This window comes from Colletotrichum chrysophilum (assembly GCF_026319265.1).
Source record: "Colletotrichum chrysophilum strain AFK26 chromosome Unknown scaffold_19, whole genome shotgun sequence".
NCBI lineage: Eukaryota > Fungi > Ascomycota > Sordariomycetes > Glomerellales > Glomerellaceae > Colletotrichum > Colletotrichum chrysophilum.
In genome coordinates, this window is record NW_026517306.1 from 87,216 (window position 1) to 108,665 (window position 21,450).

The 21,450-nt window shown below is 55.3% G+C and overlaps 1 protein-coding gene across 1 annotated transcript; it reads left to right on the forward strand.

Moving 5' to 3' along the window:
• Window positions 1-16,800: 16,800 nt before the first annotated feature.
• COL26b_003412 (uncharacterized protein) lies at window positions 16,801-19,947 on the forward strand (the record flags this gene model as incomplete). Its single annotated transcript, XM_053176309.1, has 3 exons — window positions 16,801-17,080; window positions 17,167-18,249; window positions 19,076-19,947. 3 exons carry the CDS (start codon window positions 16,801-16,803, stop codon window positions 19,945-19,947), a joined length of 2,235 nt encoding a protein of 744 aa, XP_053039658.1.
• Between the last annotated feature and the right edge of the window lie 1,503 nt (window positions 19,948-21,450).

Genomic DNA, 21,450 nt, shown 5'->3' on the forward strand with positions numbered 1-21,450 from the left:
CTACCAAAGACATCAACTGCATGCTTGCCATGCGGACAGTAACAGGCTGTCTCGCTCCCCGTCAAGAACTTATGCACATGGCGTGGCGGCGAGACCACATCCCGTGACGAACGGTTCTTCCCCACTTGTTGGAATCCAGCTCATCGTCCCCACAAACGGCTTCAATGTCTTGGAGGAAGTTGGTGATGTCTTGGATGATACTTTCCGCCCAGCAGCGCTCAACCAATACAAAACGGCGCATCGTAGAAACACAAAGACACATGGCTGTTCATGGCTCGTCAAATCGGAAAGTGAACCCAAATGCCTATCAAGATGTTGGGCTACCCGCAGCTGTCCTCCTCAGCGCGAGTTACTCGGGATGATAGAGGAAGTTGAAAACAACACACGATTGGGCTTCACTGACTCTGATACTCATTTTCACAAAAGCCCAATCCAATGACAATCGCGTTTTTCGCGAACTTGTTATCTTCTTCAGGGTGGACGCTTCGTCGGTTGACATTCCAATGTTCGACCCTGTCACTCGGATGCGAGTGATACTCGCCAGTCCTCAGCTTCTAAGCGTGAGGTATTGATCTTTCGATAGCAGTCTCATCCGACGGCCAAAGCGTCAATCCTGATGCCAACCGATCCTACAAAAACGGCGAATACGCAAGTCCATGCACCGAGTGAATGATCGTCGTTCCTAGAAGTGACCGTTGCAGCGAATTGCTTCGGGTTGTGCCTGCCTGGGTGGAACTGCAATGCCTGTCAGTCGGTGTGCGGGATCTATCGCCCCAGCTTCGCGACTGACATATTACGCAGTAGAAATCCAGCTGAGTACAACTGTCGGCCTGCCAGGCCTGACCTTGGCTGACAGACAAGGGCGCAACGCCATCAGTTTGTCCAGTGGATTCTGGGGAGATCTCTAACAGGGCTGGGTGTCAAGTCTGCCCGTACTCAACCTTGCAGCTATCAGTACAACATGTCCCTCCCTAGGTGACGGCAGGCCCGTCTTCAGCCGCGCAGAGAGGCTGCGTAAGGCTGAAGCAAATCTTTCGACTGGGTTGACAGGATGCAAGATGCCACTGCGGACGATGGATAAATTGAGAGAAACAGGGGGGCAAAATAGAAGATACGAGGCGAACAAGTGCATTTTCCTAGGGTTTAATAAGCATAAAGGGTGGGAGGATGGCTTCTGCAGGGCTTTGCGCTCGAGAGTCAGAGGTCGTATCCAAGCGGAATGTCCGTGAAGTGCATAAATCATATTCTGTAGTTCAGGTCGTCTCATGCAATCAGTGGCCAGGAAACCAAGAAACAGAGCCCCAGGGCTATTTATCGAAAGACGTCTGGTAACATGTATCTTCAAGCCGCTGATATCTGAAGAGCTTCAGATACACTGAGGAGATACCGTCAAATTTTTATTGAATCTGACGATTGGACGGGTATGGCGTGGCTTACAAGGATGCCGGCAGAGAAGAGAGGGACAGATGGATTGGGTACCGCAAAATCTGCACCGCAGAGGGCTGCAATGGGACCTTGGGGAACGGGACAGGGGCAAGCAAGCAGACACCGCCAGGCCCCTACCTTTCGACCCTTCCCCATCCCCCTGGCTGAGGTCTGGTTGTGCCTGCAATGCGCACGCACTGACATGCTGCACCTCTCGAAGTTTGCGAGGGTGTAAAAGTCCTCCAAGACGAAAGGAGGTCGATGTGGGCCGCAGAATATCAAGGGGCGAGCTTTGCCGACAGGGCGGCTCCACGCAAGGATGCTGAGAGGATCCCAGTCAACGCGTCAACCGGCACGACTCCTATCCAGTGAGTTGGAATCGATTTGTGGAGGTTGAGCAACTCGACAGCACCGACGTGTTGTTGCTCGATGGAGGTTGAACTCGCTCGCTGTCGAAAGCCCAACTGGAGGACGAATGCGGCAACGCTTGCTAGTCGGACTGGCCGCCGTTTCTGGCGTTGACTGGTGGAACTTTGGCTCGCTTGCCTGGCAGATAACGTGGCACCTAACCGCTGCCAGCCGTTGGAACTTGGTAGTTTTGGTCCTGTACGTAGAAGGGATATCCATGTCTCTCTCTCTCTCTCTCTCTCTCTCTCTTGGAAGAACGTGAGGCGTGACGACGGTGGAATGCACAGATGGACTTGTCAATGTCATCAAGCCAAGTACCGTAGCAGTGGCAGGCTGACTCTGATCCTGCGGTGTCTTGGTCTGGGTACGAGGAGCCTGATTGATTGGCAGGGGGCAGAACGGGGGCCGCCAGGCCTCACAATGGCTGCGCTGCTGTGGGGCTCATATGGCTTGAATGACACTGTAGCTGCGTTGCGTAGTAATCCGACCGCCCGCTTGCGCCGCTAGTGGTATCGACTTGCTTCCTCCAATGTTGCTCGTTGCGGCGTTGCCGTAGTCTGTCCGGTATCCTCGTACCCAAGGTCAAGGAAAAGCAGAGCAGATCGCGTAGCAGAGATTGCACTGACTGCGACAATGTGCAGTAAATGGTCAGGACTGTGATTTCGTGCTGCCGAGTGCGATTGTTTTCGCATTCAATATGGTCTAGTCGCCGTCCGCTGGCCCCCAATGTGGAGATGAGGTCCGGGGCAAGACTGAACCAACGTATCCGTATTGCATAAGTAACAGGTATGCATGCCTAGGTGGTGCTCGTAGCTTCACGGCGAGGCACCTGAAGAAGCTGGTGCCAGAAAGATTCATCAGATAGGCTCCTAGCCCAGCAATGGCACCATGCCACCCTCGTCGTCATCTTGGTCGTGTGTTTTAGCTCAGTCTTCAAGGGAAGCAGCAGTTCGTCCTGATGAATGTGAGTGAGACCCGTTTGTTCAAGCTTCGCGGGGTCTGCCAGGTTCCTCTGGGCTGTCAGGAGTTGGAGAAGCGCCCTAGTCCAAGCCCAGTGCTCCCTTTCCACCGTCCAAACGGATAGCCCATGCCGGACGACGCCCACCCGCGGCGCGGCAGCCACGCCCACATCCCAGGCTGGTCACAGTCCAGAGATGCCCTGCCGCTGCCTCACCCCCAGCCGCCCACTTCAGGAATCCTGGTGCAGCCGCGGTGGCAAAAAATGGTTTCGCGCCATGCAGCCGTGCTGTGGTGACGGCAGGGGCGTCCGTACGAATTGCCATCATTGCTGAATGTGTGGCGGTCGATGGCGGTGGACTTGTGAAGAACATGAAGGCAAATCGTAGGTATGCGGTACCAATCTGCTCGGTCGTATTCAGGTCAAGTCGTCAATTCATCAAAGACTTTAGGCGGCAGCAGCTTTGCTTGGATGCATACTATGCATCTTTAAACATGCTGTCGTCTGTTGTTTGCTTGGATCGAATCTCGGCGCCCGAGTGGCAGCACATCCCTGTCTGTGGTAAGGCATCCTATTCATAATCATGGAAGTATCGTTGCACTATTCACCATCTCGGTGGCATATTGATACCTGAATCCCATGGCGAACTGGCACAGCCATCCACGGGTCAGCAAATTCTCCGAGGGCCAGGGGCGACGATGCCAGCTAGTGGTTGGTCGTGAATAATATGAGGCGGCGATGCCTGATAGAGTGGTGAAGACAGAGGGCTGCTTTTCGCTGGCACCCTGCCATGTTGTTGTCATTCAAGGCAATAAATTGCTTCAAGGTGAGAGACAGCCATGGCGTCCGAGATAGCTAGCTACTGGAGGGAAGCAGTGCTCAATAGGTGCCTTACACAGGCTGCCCTGTGCCCCACTTGAGATCAGCCACAGCTGCAAGCAGAAGCACGGTTTGTACTTGTGGCGGTGTAGTTCATCAGGCGGCGGGCAACCGTGCCTATCTACCGCCGTATGTTCACGATGCAATGCCCCTCAGTTACGAAGATGCATGGCGAGGCAACTACATGCATGGTGCATTGTACCACATCACACCTACAAACACACCGGCTTCGCAGCAGGATCAAGACCGACATGCCTTCATCTGGACTCTACATCTCTTCTTTGCCGCGAAATCGAAACGATTCGATTCGACACATTTCCAGCAGCCGGTGCAATCAACCAAATCACGTCACTGCCTACCTCAATTCTCCATGTCGGGGCCATTTCGGACGACTCCTCTACACGAGAAGTGGCGGGGAGGAATAAGAAAGACGGGGTGACGGAGCCAGTCTGAGAGCCATGGGCTCGGTCGCAAAAAAGCACCAATGACGCGTCGAGTCCTGCGAGGACCCAGCTCCGATGGCCGTGGCCCACGAGAACGTGACGTTTGCGACTCGCTCTCGCTCTCTGCGCAATCCTGCGTGTCCATTCCACGCGCCTTTTGTCATCCCGTCCCCTCCTCCCCTCCCTCTTTGCATCTACGCCATCCGGGTTTCCTCGTGCTTGACCGGACGACTTCCGCGGCGCGGCACGTCTGCGACAACTGGATAGTTCGGATGTGTTGCTTTTTCTGCAGCTTTGGGCCCCGTATGCCACGGCGATACGAAGGGAGGCCGGGAAAAAAAAAGAGTCCGTCTCCTCCTGCCGGTCCCAGGGAGACGAGAGCAGAAACGACGTTGGCTGATGGGTTGGCGTGCGTGGTCGAACCAGCAGCCTGGCTGGACGCCACGACTCGGGAGGATTAAAAATAGCTCCAGGAACAACGAGATGGCGCAGCAGGCAAAGTTTTTGCGCAGTTCATTGGGTTTGGTCGAACTAACTCCCAGATGGACGGCAAGAAGAGGCGCATCAAAGTCCGTCTGGATGCAACCAACATTCACACCAAGGCACTTTGATTACGAGCCCTCGACCAATACGCACTGTTGTACTGGGGCGGTGTTCGTACTCGATTGAGGGCGTACACTGTACTCATCATGAAGCACATGCAGCCCATCACATCATCGCTATCGCCATAGCCTAGTCTGAATCAATCACAACGGGACTTGGAACGCTTCCAACTCCTTCCACCGCGTTGTCCAATGCAAGGCGTGCTGGCTGCCAGTGGCTGGAGATTGTCTTTGTTACCGGCGCCACGCCCACCTTCGCCTCGGGACGTCTGCGTCTCCAGCCCCGGCAGGACGTCTGCCATCGAAACCTTACTGCGTTGCGAGAGGGACACACGAGTGCCGATGTACTCTGGCCCCTAGCCCCAAGACGCGCCTCTCTCAGAACTTTGCCCGATGCAGAATGGCCGTGTCAAACGGCAACAACGCCGGCGCCGCGGCGGTAGGGAAAAAAAAAAATAAGCGCAGACGGCTTTGGCTTTCTTGACGTCTCGACGACATAGTTTACTAGCTCCAGAACTGTCTAGCAGCGGCACGAGCTGCAGCTGCATGGCGGTGATTAAGTTCCGTCAACGGCATGGCTCAGAATCAAATGGCAGCCAGCATTGCGTATGTCCAATCTCGCCGGTGGTCTGGAGTTGAGCCCATGGACGATCGGCCTACATTGCGGACGGGGAACATGTCCCGTTTGATAATGGCCCCCAACGTGGGTGGACGTGTTAGCCGCTCCTTACCCAATATGCAACCATTTCCGCGTCCCACGACTCGCCCACAGCTTCGAGAAGCAGATTTTGGCCGGATTCAGAGCACAGCCGACAGCACACAGAGTGCACTCTATCCAATGCAAGTGCTTGGACTGCCTTGCTGCTTTCCGGTCGACACGACAGTCGGCAGCGCGATGGGCATCCAGTACGCTTGCATAATCTGACGACGGATGCGCTGTGCTCAATGCTTCAGTGCTATCGATGGCGTAACGTGGTCCCAAGATCAGCTCCGCATGAGGACTGTTGGCTATATCCCGCTGGCTTCTGGCCTCAAAGTTTTTACTCTTTTAAAGTGGCTCTATGGTATTTCTTTCAGACCAAAAGCCTTAACAACTTGGGATACCATGAGGTATCTGAATGTACCGTCGCCAACCAGAACAAGCTGATAACGCGCATACGCCGCTGCATAGGCATGCAAAGCATGGCAGAACTGTTGCCAATATTTTCTGCCCACGACGGCGAACTCCGTCGCTAAGGCAGGACTAGCCGGTCGCTTAGAAGCAAGCTCCAGCGCGGCGTGCGGGCCATGCCTGCTACCGCCAGTCAGAAAAAGCCACCAAGACCAGCCGGTTGGAGTTTGCCCCCCTCTGGATATGAAGACTAAATTACCTGGGTCTTCGACTTTCCACTGGCGAGCTACGACAACTTGGGAGTACTTCATACACTAGATGCCTTGGCCTGCCCCGCCGTCTCCTGTCACTTCTCGAACCGGCTCACGAACCGTTGGACATGCACCGAGACCCAATCCTTGTTCCCGGAACCCACCGGTCATCAGCCAGCGGGTCACCAGAGGTAGGTACTTTGCTTTGAGGGAAAGAAAGAAAAAAGACCAAAAAGGGTATTTAGCTCGTCCCATTCTTTTTCCAGGCAGACAGGTTGGTTCGGAAAAACGCAAGCACAAAGTCAAAGACCCAGCGCTGTCCTCACCGATGTAAGGAGGCTTCGAGTCGTGACTGCAGCCTCAGACTTGAGTGTATATGTCAGGGCGATGACATATCCGTACGTACTTGGTCGCGATTGCGGTGCTCCTCGCTGTATGCATATCCGCAGGAAGGGCTGCTCCAGGCATCCCCGTGCCTTAATCTGAATAATAAGCTATGCAGGGTACAGAGTACGGTTTCCAACGTGGTCCTTACGGCGGCGGCCGGCGTCCAGCATCCAGCATCTAGCAACCCAACAAGCCCCAAAAAGGTACAGACACCGTTGACAAGGTCTGCACCAGAACCGTGGGAGAGCTGCCGTTTATTCGACTGGACTAACCAGACTCGTCTAGCAGAATAAGGTGGGCTGCCTCTGGCCCTGGTCCTCGCCGACACCCTTCGCCGTCCGCTCCCCCCCGGTACCTAGGCACGTTTCCCAGTAGCTCTCACTCCACCACCTGAACCCCCGTACGAGCAGCGCAGCCCCTGAACTTCCCGACTGGCTCGCACCTCGTGCCAGGGCCGGGAGACCAGGTCGCTGGACACCGGTACGGATGGCTTGTGGAATGAAATGACCGTGGACCTAGTAGCATCCCAGACACACTGGCAGGAGCCGTCTCTATGTTTGTCTTTCTCCGCATGTGCCGCGGCCCCAGGCGCAGAAGCTTCAGGATGATCTGGTTCTGGTTCCTGAGGGCTTCTTCACCTGTCATCAATCAGGTATCCCTGAGGCTGCCACCCGGGCCCGTTCCTTCAGACTGGACTGCGGACGATGCACTACTGCCCAGTTTTGACGGTGCCGTCAACCTTGCTTCCCGCGCCGCACCGCACCGCTTGAGGGGACCGTCGGCCGTTGCAACTTTGGATAGTCACTTGTGATTTTGATGGTGCACTACAAATGGCCATGACGCCATCTAGAAGCGAACAAGCCTGCTCGTGAAAGCCGTGGAATCTGCATACCGTGTGTCTCGTACGAGTACCTCTGGGCTCTGGGCTGTCGAAGGAGGGAGAGGACGTCACTGGACTCGCACGCTGGGTGATCATGGCAGGTTGACCTGCTGGACTGAGGCGCAACACCAAAGTCAAAGCCCAATCGTTCTTTCCCGTACCTACCTTACCTTACCTGCCTTATGAACATTCATCTGACGTTCGTTCTTGCCTTATGGAAAGCCAAGCCAACGGTCCGGGAAAGAGGTGAGGTCCTGCTGGTTCCATTCTTGCCTCCCGTCCACGTCCTGCCTACCTCAGCCGAGCCCCGGTCGGCAAGCACGTGTCCCATGTGCACCTCAGTGGGCGTGTTCCAGCTCCATCGTGACTTCCAAACCCCCTGGCCAGCCCCGATCAGTCGCCCTTGCCTTTGCCTGCCTTGCCTGGTCTTGTCTTCGCCTTCCTTGTCCTGCCTTCCCGTCCACCCCCCGTTCCATTCCCTGCAGCAACTCAACATCGCCTCGATTTGGACTTGGACTTCAACTTCAAATTCAACGACGCCCATTTGGAAAGTCTAACGCTGTATTCAGTCTTCAGAAACAGCAGCGACTCCCCGTTGATTCTGTGCGCCCGCATTTCGCTTATCGCGGCAATCTTCAGTTTGAAGCATCCGCTAGACGCAACAAAAGCAAAAGTCACCGTGCAAGGTTTTTTGTCTCTCTCGCGCTGGCAGACGGGGCCTCGCCTTCGACTCGTCATACAGAGCACTTTCCTGTCGCATATCTGACATCCACCACCACAATATCGATCCAAGCTGGGACAACGCGCCCTGGAACGATCCGTTCTTTTTCTTCCCGCCCGCGAAGTCTCGACGCGAAACAACAGGAAGACCAGCCGAGTGCCTGTCACCCTTTACTGAAACACTCCTAATTCAGTGCACCTTGAAGCCGAGCTGCGATTCAGGAACCGGTCATCAGGTCCGCCCTGACCATTTTTTCCAATGTGAGTCGCTGTTTCTCTCGCATGTCGCAGCTCCAGACGGGTCCGTCACCTTCTCAACCCCGGATATCATTACCTCCCCCCAATCGCACCCAACCACCTTCTTCCCTGATGCTTGACCTGAGTCAACACGCGCCACCCACGCCATTTTCCATGAGATATTCATTCGAATCGCTGCCAATCTACCCGCCCGCCGGCTGGCTGGCTGGTGGGCATTGCAAAACTTGCGATACGTTGGCAGATCGAAGTGGGCATCCGCAGCCCTTAAGTGGGTGCAAACTGAAGGCTACAGGCGCAAACCAGGAGCATCTCACGTCCCATGTCATGTCTTTTATCTCGTCCAAGGCGAGACCTCCACTAGCAGATATCCGCACACGCTTGGTGTCTTGCGCCATCCCCAGTGTCGTTGTCTAAATAACGTGGCTTGCAACCTCCTCGTGTCATGACGCTTGTTGGGGCTTTCTACCTAGCGTTCGTTCAAATGGTGCTAATTTTGACCGTTGCGCGACAGAAAGATCAAACCGAGCCCGTCCACGATCATCCCTGCGCATCGCTGTGTCGCCGACCCAAATTCCACAGCATCTCATCCCATCCAATCTGCTGGGGGCGTTCTCGAACAGTGTGCCTCTGGCTTCTTCGCGCGACCTACCGGCTGTAGGGCCAGGGCAGTCCCTGATTTACTTAGCGTCACAGCGAACCGACTTACAGGAACACGCACACACACACACTCTCTCTCTCTCACACCTCACACCCGACCTACCTTACCTTGCAGGGCCTGCGCAGTATCCGTACTACCACGGGCGTTCCAGCAGCCCGGGCCGTCTCCCAGATATAGCAATTGGATCAGTCAAAGACATCGCCACACCGCGGCAGACGGCTGCGAGTTCGTGAAGATATTCTGCTCTACATCGCACAGCGCGTATCGCATCCAATCAGCACGCCTTTCTCAGCCCGATATTCGCAGGTTGGTCCATTGAAGCTGCGACACCTGGTACAGCACATTGTACAACGTACGTCCTACTGCGCGCATACAAATCAACGTCGTTGCGTCAATTGGACTGGAAAGCGGCAACGCGATCCAACTCCATAACGTCTGAGCACCCTCATCCTCGTGGTCTTCGTGGTCCCTGAGGTTGGTGTCGTCCCCCCTGCTCTCATTCCTCCCAGGGTGTTTGGTCAGGGTATTGTGCGCGGACAAGGGTTCGACTCTTTGCTAACGGTTGGCGATTCTTTGACAGGTACCGGTCCACCAGGCTATCTCAAGCCGCCCCTGTGTTAGCAGCTTCTGTACCTTACAAGCCACAAGGGCTTACGGTCTTCCCCAGGCGGTATCAACGCTGAAGCTACCTTAGACCCTCAAGATAGTGGCCTGCCAAACTCCATCTCAAGCTGTCGACGAAGCTTATTCTCACGGAATCTCACCGGTAAGTCAGCCACACCTTCTTTGGAGGACCGAACATCTGTCACTTCCCCTTCCCTCTACCCCCTGGCGGCATATCTGGCCCCGCCGTTCCCCCGTTTTCCCTGGCCGCCCTTGGGCACATTGTGGGTGTTTATTACCACTCAACTCCACGAACAACTGCAAGCGGTGAAGATGGCCTTCAGTCTAGACTTTTGCACATCACGCACATCCTCTTTCAACCACTGCTATTTTAGCATTTTCTTGGGCAATTCTCAAGCCGGGGGACCGTTCCGTCCACACCTCTCTTGCAGGCTCCCCTAACAGCTACCCACCCAATATTTAGCCGGGATTTCGCTTCCCACAATTCTCTTGGGTTCCTCTGTATCGTCCAATGGACGTCCCTTGGGGGCAGCCCATCACACCCCAGCTTCTCCTTAATAAATGTGCCGAGTGGTTCGCTGAAGGAACGTCGTCTGCTTGGGAGTTGGCGTTATCGGTCATCCTACCTGATTTTTTTTTTTAATCCCCTTCCCTTTCCTTTCTTCTTCCCCCCTGGTCTTATTGGAGGCCCATTGCCAATCACTTCAGTCTCCCTGGCTCTGCCTAAATATCCGGCATTCTCTCCTGTCTCTCCTCTCCCTCACCATATCTTCCCTCGTTCCCAGCAGCGTCCGCGTCTCCTAACATACCTTTTTCTTATTCATCCAGGGTCTGCATTGCGTCATAAATCCATTTGTGCCACTCTTCAGCACGACAACCCCTGCTCAGGAACAGGGCCGTCCACTCCAAGTATGCGTTCCCAGTCTCAAGCCGCATCCCCAGCCGCTTGACAGATGTACTTTCTGGTTCCCCTTGCGAGACCAGACGTTCTTGCGATTACCCGTGGCAAGGCTGGCCTGCATGAACTAATTCGGAACACAGACAAGACCACAGGTCAGGTCCCCCAGCTCAACCCGTGGCTACCTCACAGTGAGCGGGACACAGAAAGCCTGCAGACGCATCCCAGGTTTGTCCGCACGGCCCCGGCGAACAACGTTCGACAAGCTCCCTGGTCCGTCCCCGGAGAATTGGTAGACCGTCACACAGCACCCTACCTAAACAGGATCAACCAGTCCAGTGCCTAGGGTTCCAAGAGCACTAAGACCTTGCACTACACCACGCTACGGCAGCGCCCTTCAAGCCAGAAGAATCGTCGCCTTCCACAGCTTCCTTACCAGCTTCCTTGACCCAAGCCGCAAGCCTCAATTCCGTGCATCGCTGGGTTTCCCTCCCCCTGCACAACGCGCCCACGTCCATACACACGTCCTGCAACAAGCAAACGCTGCAGAATCAAACCCACCCAAGACCACGGTCAACCAGCCTTGCGCAGATATACTTGCATCGTTACTGGCGACAAGGAACTGTCGACGCGTATCTAACACGCCTCGTCCTAACTCCCCAAGGTACGTGCTTTTCGTCCCTAATCTCCGTCTTCGTCCTCTCTATCTGTCATTATTTTTTTTCTCTCCTTCTCGCTCTTGTTCCCTAGCGCGCGGCAGCTCCAGTCCAATTTCTGTCGTATTCCGATGGGGATCCGAAATTATTACATTTCAAGATGCATCATCTGAAGGCCTGGTTGTTCGGCGCCTGCCCACATAGGGCTTCTTCGACGCCCAAGCGCGTCGTCGTTTCAATTTCGGTAACGTCCCATGTTGCAGTCTGCGCATGAAGACTGTCTGCACGACTCAACGCATCCCCTCTTGGGCCTCTTTCCTTGTGTGATTGCCGTCAAGGGTGTTATTTTTCTGGGGCTCACTGTCGGAACCCGGTCGCGTGTTCTGGTCGCGGTCGCATGAATTTGCTCCGATCAAAGTTCGGAAAACAAAACACTTAAGATGCTGACTTGAGTCGATTTGTAGCGAGCTGGGATATCTTTGTTTCACACCGTCTCCAACATCGGACATACCTACCCAAGATCACGGGTTAATTCTTGCTTCCTGACATCTGCACGAACTGAAGTTCATTCAACGCATCCGTCGAGACGCCTGAACCGAATCCTCCCAACAAGGTGAGCATCATAGCAAGCTCCTTCCCAGCCTGCACAATACAACCAGCTGCTCTCCCAGCTATTTTGCTTGCCTACGGCTCTGCCTGCCTCCGCATCTACATGGTGCGCGTCTGGACACCAACTGAGTTGATGGGGAAAACCTTGACACAAGTGGTGCGGTGAATGCTGCGCTGTTGGGCATCAGGATGACCATCGCCTCGCGGCGATCCCATATCACGCCAGGTTTGCTGGCACTGGACATCGAACATCCCCGTTGGGATGGTTGGAGTCAGGCTAGAGCCCAGGGACGCCTAGGACGACCTGGTTCAAGGTTCACTAGTTACAGATGACAGATGCTAACGAAGGCGCACAGAAACCCCCTCGATATCAACTCATGACTGTCAGAGCCATGGCGCAGAACAGGCAGCCCTCCGGAGGCTACAAGCAGGAGCCGGATAATGTAAGTTCCTTTCCCCTTCTCTTGTTGTCCTCCCAGATATCCCCTTGCGTCGCTGCATGGCGATGTGATTACGTATTCCTTCTGTGGTTCCTGCCTTTGTCATTTGTTTTTCTTGTCAATTACTCGAGCTCGTTGGGGTGCATAAGGTTGTCTGCTTCAGCTTGACCGCACACCGGTCTAAGTTGTCTGAAGACTCGTCACTCGGCTATCTGCTGTGACGACGAGTCGTGACAGGCGGCAAACACGGACCTCGCCCAAAGCTCTCAAGCGGGAGTTGAAGAACAGGTCAAACAAGGATAGGGTTTGAGCGACACGCATTGCTGGCATCGAGAACATGAGAGCGTTCTGGGATTTCCGTCGCTTCCAGAAGATCGCAACGCCGTCGCAAGCTTGACCAGGTCAGGACCCAAAGTCTGTGAGATTGGCAGGGTAGCTCCTGTTTCACCAATGACCGGGGCTGTCGCAGGCTTCATTGCATGAGTGGGCCCTTCCGACTAGCGTGCCACAGCGCCATTCCATTTTGACCCTTTCCAAAGTTGGGGGGGCAATTGGAGAAGGGCGGGCAAAGGGGAGAAAGGTGGTGGGCAGCAAGCAAGCCAGACCAGGGTTGGGCAGGGCAGGGCAAGGAAGGGTGAGTGCTACCCAACCAAGTTAAGCTCCGGGGGGCTGGTTGAACCTTGGGAAGCTCCAGAGACACGCTCGCGGTTCTGCTGGGAGTGCGAGGGATCGCAGTCAGGTCTCCGGAGCTGCCTACGGGGGCCCTCGCACAACGCAGCAATGTTTGCTTGCCTGCCTGCTTGCTTTTCCCCTTGAGCCACAGCGACCAACAGCCTCCGTACGGATGCTGTTCCTCGTTCCTGGTGGACGGAGCTGGGAGAAGCTGGCGCATGCGCGAAGCCAAGTGGTGGCTGGTCCGCTGGAAATGAGGTACACGCAGGGCCAAACGGCGGCCAACGGCTACCCGGGCCTGCCTATGTTGCCTAGTGCTGTCTCGAGTACAACGGGTACCAACCTTTCAGCTTTTAGCCTCGGTGAGGTTGGGCTTGCCTTTGCCCCTCGTACTCGTCATGAGCGGCAAAGGGACATGGCATGCAAGCCCCAAAGATTTCTCTCATGTCCACGTCAGATGAGGAGGGAAGTTAGGAAGGAATCGGAAACCACAAAAGAGGAGGGAACAAAAAAGAAAGAAAGGGCAGAGAGGCCAGCTAGCCGAAAGGAATCGGCTGAAGCAGAGCAAGCTCTAGGCGATGAGCTCAAAAACCACCGGAGGTAGTGTACCTTTCGCTGGCATGTCCTGGCAAAGCAAGATGAAGATGAGGTGACGATTGTGGAGATCTGGAGGCGTTGTGGTGGGGTGGCTTTCTGCTCCGCGGTGCAGCTTGTGGTGGGGCTGGCAACAGCTTCTCCAATCATGGTGACTGCGCGAGCGAAGCCCCAGCCGGCGCATCCATCTCTGCTTCGTTTGCCGTTATGATTCGGAATCGGCTGTCAGGGGGAGAACATCTGCGAGGGCCCAGTCTGCTCATCGATCGCATCGGCGAGAACCACTGCCAGCGATGGCGATGGGAGGCGCGGCGGAAAAGAGGCAAAGAGCAAGTCACGTTGATCCAAACAAGACGGTGGACAAGCTCCAGATGAAGATGAGGAGAAGCCTGTCCTGCACGTTTGTTGCCATTGTTCCCACCTAGAGCAACGGCGGCGAGGGTGACATGGCTAGCGCTTGTCGTGAGGAGTCAACGACCCCATCATCTCTGAGTTGGCTACCAGGAAAAGGCGTACCGGCGACATTCCAGCAGCTGGTCTAGCGGCCGTCTGAGGACGTACTCAGTACGGCAATCCCGCACTGCTGGCTGAGGGTAGCCCGGGTTCCTGGTTGTTCCTGGGACGTGGGTGATACATGGGTCAGCGGCAAGGTCTCAAGTGCAGAGCCAGGACGGCAGAAGGGCAAACTCCAGTGCGCAGCTCGGCGAGCAGGCCAGGCATGAGCAGCCAGGACAAGACCCAGCATCGCATCAAGCGACATGGGGCCTTGCAAGCGGCAGCGCGGGACTGATGTCCCAAGCAGCCAGGATCAGTTGAGACCTGGGCTCCCACATGGAGCTATCTTCCCATCCAGGCACGACGCCGCAGCTCAGATCAGTTGTCACAGTTCGTTCTGTTCTCTCCCACGTCGTCTACCCATCTACCCTCTCTGCCTCACCCATGGGTTACCACACCGCCTTGAGCCAAACAAGTCAAGTGAGTGGCCAGGCCGGTGCAGGGCCCAGATGAGGTGTGGTGGGGGGGGGGCAGGGAGTCGGGAATTGGAGTGCAAAGCTTTTTTGGGGGTGGTTGGTGGCTGAGAAGCGAAGTGAGGACTTGGGGTGACTGGGACTTGGGACTGCCACTGCCGTGCCTTGGTCTGTCTGCCGCGGCCTGGTTTCCTGACTCCTCAGGCTCAGGCCTTCAGGACTCAGGACAAGACTCAAGACTCCAGACTCAGTGGTCTTGGATGAGAGGACACCCGGCGGCATCCCGGTAATATCCTTGTCCGCTGGCTAGCCCCGGACGAGGGCTGCCTGATTGGGCAGCTGCTCCAGCTCGGCCCTGCAAGTTGGTGCCGCCATTGGTCATTTAATCTACTGCGGTACAATGCAGGAGACCCCTGTCACGTTTCTCCCATGCGCTGTCCCACACACCCTCTTTTCCTCTTTTTTCTTTTCTTTTTTTTTGCTTTTATCTTTTTTTCACTGCCCACCACCATGTCCACACACACCCCTGTCCACACCGCACAGCATCCACAGCACTTTCCTCACATCTCCACCGCGAGGCTTGCTGTTTGCACCCCCCAACCCCTCTGGGGCTGTCTCCCCTCCCCTCTGATTTAGACGAGGAGAGGAAAGGACGCAGAAGCAGCAGCAGAAGCCGCGCGAGAAAGTGGGTGGTGGACGAGAGGAGTGGGAGAAGGCTTGGACGTTCTCTGTCTTCCCGCTCCCGCCAATGTCAACGCCCACTCCCACCTTCAGTCCCAATCCCACGCCCATGTCCACGCCTCCCCGGTCGTTATATCCCCTGTTGTTCCCTTTTTCTTCCATGCCTCTGCGAGTTGCAGGAAGAAAAGCATCGAGAAGCTCTCTGCCTCTGCTTCAGCTTTTGCATTTGCTGCTGCTGTTGTCGCCGCCGTCGTCGTCGTCGTCTGCCCAAGGTCACAGGCGCGTTCGCAACCTTTCACGGCTCTGAACTCGAAGGTAGTTGCATCTGCGTGCTCTCTGCTATTTGCCGCTGTTCTTGCTGCTTGTTGCTTGCCTTGTTTCCTGCTTATACTTCTGCTGCATTTTGTCCGCCGTTCTGTCTGCTTCGTACACAGGTCAACCAACGCGAGCGCGCACGTTCTTAACCCTAACAACCTTTTTTCTCTCCTCCTGAATCCTTCTCTCAACCAGTCGTCCATATTCCTCTTCTACCGGGCTGGCAATCTGCGAATAACTCCTCATTCCATCTTTGCGGTTTCTTGGTTCTCTGCGTTTCCTCCTCGAAGCTCGTCACCATACACACAAATCGGTCGGCGAGGTGTACATCCGTATGCCCTCGTCGTCTCGCCTCCAATTTGCCCCACGGCTGTGGTAGCGTAGCGCGTTGCATGGGCATTGCCGTCGAGTTAACATCGCCCTCACCGTCGATATCTCCTCGTCCCTTCGCTTCGCATCGCATCGCCTAGCCTAAGGTACCGTACCGTTATATCGCCCCTTGTATTACCTTACATTGCACCTCATTCTACCCCGAACGTCCAGCAGGGCTTCCAGCTCCACTGCGTCCGCGCCCCCCTGACCTGTCTGGTCTGGCATCCCGTATCTCGAGTGAGAGAACAGTTCCCAAAACGCGCCTCCTGTCTCTGCCTTTGCCATATACCATACGCACTCATCATTCTCCATCATGTATCCACTCCAAATCCTACCTTGCTCCAATGTTCAAATACCTACCCTGTTCCTCTCCTGCCTCCTCACTCGCCCATTCCCCCCGACCAGAGCCATCTTCTGCTGCACCCTCGCTCCGATCGCCATCTCTCCTCCTTCATGCTCCCTTGTCATCTCATTGCACCGCACCTTTCGTCTCTTTTCGTTCCTGTCCTGTCTGGTCGCGCCAGAAACTGCAGTACCTGCCGGTAGCCAGCCAGGTCCATTGCGTCTCGAAACTTCGGGTTCCGCTTCCGAGTATCCTCGCCGCGTCGTCTCTTTAACCGAAGCTGGCTTGATTATTCAGGGGTAAAGCATCAATCCCTACTGCCTTCCAATACCGCAATACCGCTACCCTATGTTTTCGCTTCTCCGATCTGGCGCTGTAGTACGCGACCATTTCCTGGAGCCCGAAATGTCCACTTTATATCAGAAAGGGGTCCCAAACTGGGTCTAGCACGCCTCACCCGCGCGATCCTCGTCGACATCCAGGGGATGAACACCACTTGGATGCCATGCCCCCAGGCCCCTGACAGTGTCAAGGAGCAAAAAATAAAAATACAGACGCGCCCTGCTTTCTTTGTTTTCTTCTTGCTGCTACCAGTCAACTTAATACGTCGAAGCGTTCGTGGATGAGGGACTAATGGGTCTTTTCTCTATGCAGCATCACCCCCACCATCAGCCCCAGGGTCCAGCACCTACTCAGCACCTGCAGCACCAGCAACATCCTCGACCCTCGAGCATCGTTCATCAGCAGCACCACCCGCAGGCTCAGTCGCAACAGCATCCTTCGTACGCGTCCGGCCATCCCATCGCCCCCGCCTACCAGCAGACGAGCCAGGCTTCCAACGCCCAGCACTCCCAGGACGGCCTTCCTTATTACGCGCACCCGAGCCCCTACAGCACCCCAGGCGCGACAAGCGGATACACTTCCGCTGGTGAGTTCTACCAACACCGAGACGTGACGACGAAAACGACGCGTCTTGACAGCTTCACAACAACATTCACTAACATTCACATCTAGACCAATCCGACATGATGGCCGCCGCTCAAATGCCGAGACCACCTTACCCTCCTATGTCATACCACACGCCTCAGTCGAACTCGCCTGCGTCGGTAGCATCGCCCTCCCAACATGACCAGCACCGCAGCATCTACGGCCAGCCGCCGTCTCAGCCTCTCCAGCAGCACATGTACTACCAGACTCAGCAAGCGCACTACCCGTCCATGCAGGCGCAACCTCAACAGTCGCCGTACGCGCAGCACGCTGCCCAGACGCACCAGCCCATGTCCTCGCAGACCAACATGATGATGTCGCAGCAGCAGCAGCAGCAGCAGATGCCTCAGCACGCGGCACAACACAGCCAGCAGCAAATGACCAACTCTCCGCGCGGCCACATGAAGACGGAGCCCCAGGTGCCTCTGCAGCTGCAAAAGCCTCAATCGACTCCCATGCAGCACGCCCAGCACCCCCAGAACGGCGCTGCTCTCAACACTCCTACCGGTTCGACCCCCGGCGGTGTCAACCCCAACGCGGCCCCCGGCCCTATTCCGGCTACCACGCCCTTGGTTGTCAGGCAGGACCAGAACGGAGTGCAGTGGATCGCGTTCGAGTACTCTCGCGACCGCGTCAAGATGGAGTACACCATCCGCTGTGATGTTGAGTCGGTCAACACGGACGAGCTTTCTGCTGAGTTCAAGACGGAGAACTGCGTATACCCCAGAGCTTGCTGCCCCAAGGACCAATACCGCGGTAACCGCCAGGTGTACGAGACGGAGTGCAACACGGTCGGATGGGCCCTCGCCCAACTGAACCCTCCTCTGCGCGGCAAGAGAGGCCTTATCCAGCGTGCTGTGGACAGCTGGCGCAACAGCAACCAAGATCCCCGGCTCCGAAGCCGTCGAGTCCGCCGAATGGCGAAGATGAACACCCGGAAATCGGTCCAGGGCGGTCCCCATCCGGGTGCTCATATGGGCGGCCCCAGCCCACCAGGGATGCCGCAAGGAGCGGGTGGCATGGGTCCCGCGGGTGCATCAGCCAAGATGCCTGGAATGAACATGGGTCATATGCCGCACGCCAACGCTCCGGGTGGAGGGGATGAAGTCGGTATGTTTCACCAGATGTGATTAAAGCCCTCCGCATCTGCAGCGTTTGCGAGCCCAGTCGTTGTCTGTTGTTGATTGTCGTTGCATCGCACATACACACTGCCCGGCATCCCCCCTAAAGATCGTTGATTATGTGATACCTTTCCCCCCTTCCTCCTGTTAGCCGTGGTCTAGAGCGACACGAGCACATCACACAAAACACATACAATTTTTTACCTCTGTGCCTTTACCTGCATCTACTATTACTCGTCAGAAGTCTTGGGAATGGGTTTGTTACACTTTGTCTTTTTTGCGCTTCCTGTCCGTATAGCGCCGGCTTCCTTTTTTTTCGGTCGCATCAAAGCAACTGCTACTTGATACAGCAAAGCTCGCCGCGGGTTGAGAGGGATTTCCTTTTCTCTTCGGCACAGATCTGTACATTACCATAGTTGCTGCACGCAGTTGCTGCTGTTGCTGTCGTTAGTCATATGTTCCCGAGCTTGTCGGGCAACATACTGCGGTACTCTTAGAAGAGACACCGGCAAAAAGTCGCATTGCTTAGCGTTTTGCATTCACCCTTGTTTTGCGTCCCAGCCGCGCATGGCTTTTCTACCACTCCTATCAAACGGACGGGAGGGAACTAAGCTCTTGCCATGGCACCTCTGTACCGCAAAAGCAACCCCCTCAGATCCCTTTGTCTTGAGCGTTTCGCGTTGCCGTTGGTTCGTGTTGTCAGGGCTGCCGATCAAACATGTTTACCCCTCCCACTCCGCTCAACCTGCAGACATCTCCGAAACTCGTTTCCAACCCGTCATTGCAACGTTGGCTGACTTATCATGACTGACTAGGCGATGGAGAATACGTTGACGAGCACCACCATCACCACCAAGCCCCGACCGGCCAGTCGGGTGGCGACGGCGACGTGAGACAGTCGCAAGTATTCTCCGGTAGCTACGGAGGCTATCCGGCCCCCAGCTCCGGGTCCATGCCGCACATGGGCAGCTCTCATGGCGGAGCCATCTCCGCCCGTCGCCACAGCCGCAGCGAGAACGACGAGCCCGAAGATCTGTTCCCCAACATCCCGGAGGCTAAGAAGCGCAAGTTCATCCTCGTCGAGGACAACGTCCGGGGCTCGCGCCTTCGTGTGAGAGTCACGCTCGATGGCGTCGATACCAAGGAGATCCCCGACTCCTTCCGCAAGGGAGCTTCCGTCTTCCCTCGGTCGTACTTCCCACGCGAGATGCAAAGCCCGCCTCCCTCCGCGACCGGGTCCAAGTTCTTCATGGAGGATGCTGATGAGGAGGATGACGGCGTTGAGGAGACTGACGGTCGCACACGCAGAGCCCGTGGTAACAGCAAGGCCATGGTCAAGGTGCCCATTGGTGAGAACACCGAGGGAGAGGTTGCCATCCCCCGAATGAGGAAGAGCGTGAGAGGCAAGGAAGTGCGTCTCAACGACCTCGGATACCGGATGGCCTGGCTCCAGAGCCGAGTCTTCGCAGGTCGCACTGTGTTCCTTCAAAGAGCCCGTGAGTACTCCAAGGCTGTGTCGAACATCACAGAGACTAACATCATGCAAGTGGACTGCTACCGTAACAAGACTCGCTCCGCGATTGAGTCCATCATGCAGGACGTCAAGACCCTTGCGCCGCACTATGAGACGCGTGTCGGCAAGCGGAAGTGGAACGAGAGAATGAGAAAGGGCGAAACCGATGATTAAACCAAATCGGCCACAACGCAAGTCGCAAAATACGTTTGCCAAGTATTTATCTGGTCACGCACATAACCGCGCCGTCCTACGAGCACAAACTTGACATCAGCATTCTCGAGCGAGTCCCCTCATCGAACCGATTCATACCTTTTTCTCTGCTTTCGTTTTTATCTCGTTTCCGCGCATCGTTAATATCGACGTCTCACGACCCTTTTGCGACACAAAAAACAACCATTCTGTATCATACGTGCCGATCCGACAAGTTCATAAAGGAGGCTGCTAAGGAGGAGGAGATACCAACCGTTTGGTTTTCTCATATGGTGATGACGTGACGATGAACCCCTTCAATTTTCTTTTTGTCTACGAAGGATGAAAAAAGACGTTTGCTTTTCAAAATCATTACTCGTTTGGGGAGGTTCCTTCCTCATCGGAAGGTTTCTGTTCTGCGCCATTTTTGTTCATTGCAGCAAGCAGCACACGAGCTTTGCTACGACGCCTTGGACCACGACAAGACATGAGGCGGCTTTTTACTTTTCATGGCCCGACTTTCTTGCATTTTCCCAAGCTTGGGGATGAGGTTTCCTACGTTTCGGCGGTGCGAGGGTTTGGAGGTGGTGGATGGTGGGTGAGGTTCGTTTTTCCTCCTTCGTCTATGGTCGGCTTCTTGGTACATTTTCTCAAAAAAAACTTTTCATGCTCTCGCTTTTCGTTGCTTTTTCGGCAAAGGTCAAGTTAGGGATTTTACCCGTGGAGGAATATGGGGATTGGGGGCTTGGGTTTCGGGTTTTCAGGCTCTTTTTTCTCCTTCGGTTCGGAGGCGTCGGAGAGCGTACTTGCTGGTAAGATATGCTTCGTCCGGCGGCGGCATGGAGGGTGTGACCATGGTTCATAGATTTTTCTTTACTCAAGATTCTGATTTTTTTCGGTTATCTCGTCGCATCTGTGCCTCACATGTGTTTGTACGAGTGTTCGTGTGTAAATGGCATATCAGTCTTGGCGCCGTGATGGACTGACCACATCCCAAGAGGACATGCAGTTGGCTGGGCACAAGTTCACGAAATGTCGGTAAGGTCATCGCGGCTTCTTGGAGATCTGTCATGTTGATACGTGCCGCACTTTATTCGCCTGTTTCTATGACTCGCGCGTGCACCACATATTGTTCAGAGTTCATCTGATGTTGAGGCTTGTCAAACTCTGTGGCTTCCTCACCCGAGCTTGGCTTCTCACGATATAGGTCGTTTGTCTGAAATATTCCAGCACATACGACCATACCCACTGGAGAACTCGGGATCCCGTCCGCTCTCCCATAGATAAGCCAGTGAGGGCTGGAGTAGTAGTCGGGTCGGTGACGACCGGCGAATGCCCGGTGTTGTATGTATTTTTGCCCTCATCCTTCATTTTTGAGAGACGAGTTCAGTAGTAAGTTGATGACGAATACACGGCCTTCCTCGCATGGTTCGGGATTGGTGCATGTTCTTGATGATGGAAGATCTATATGCTTTTACTCTACAT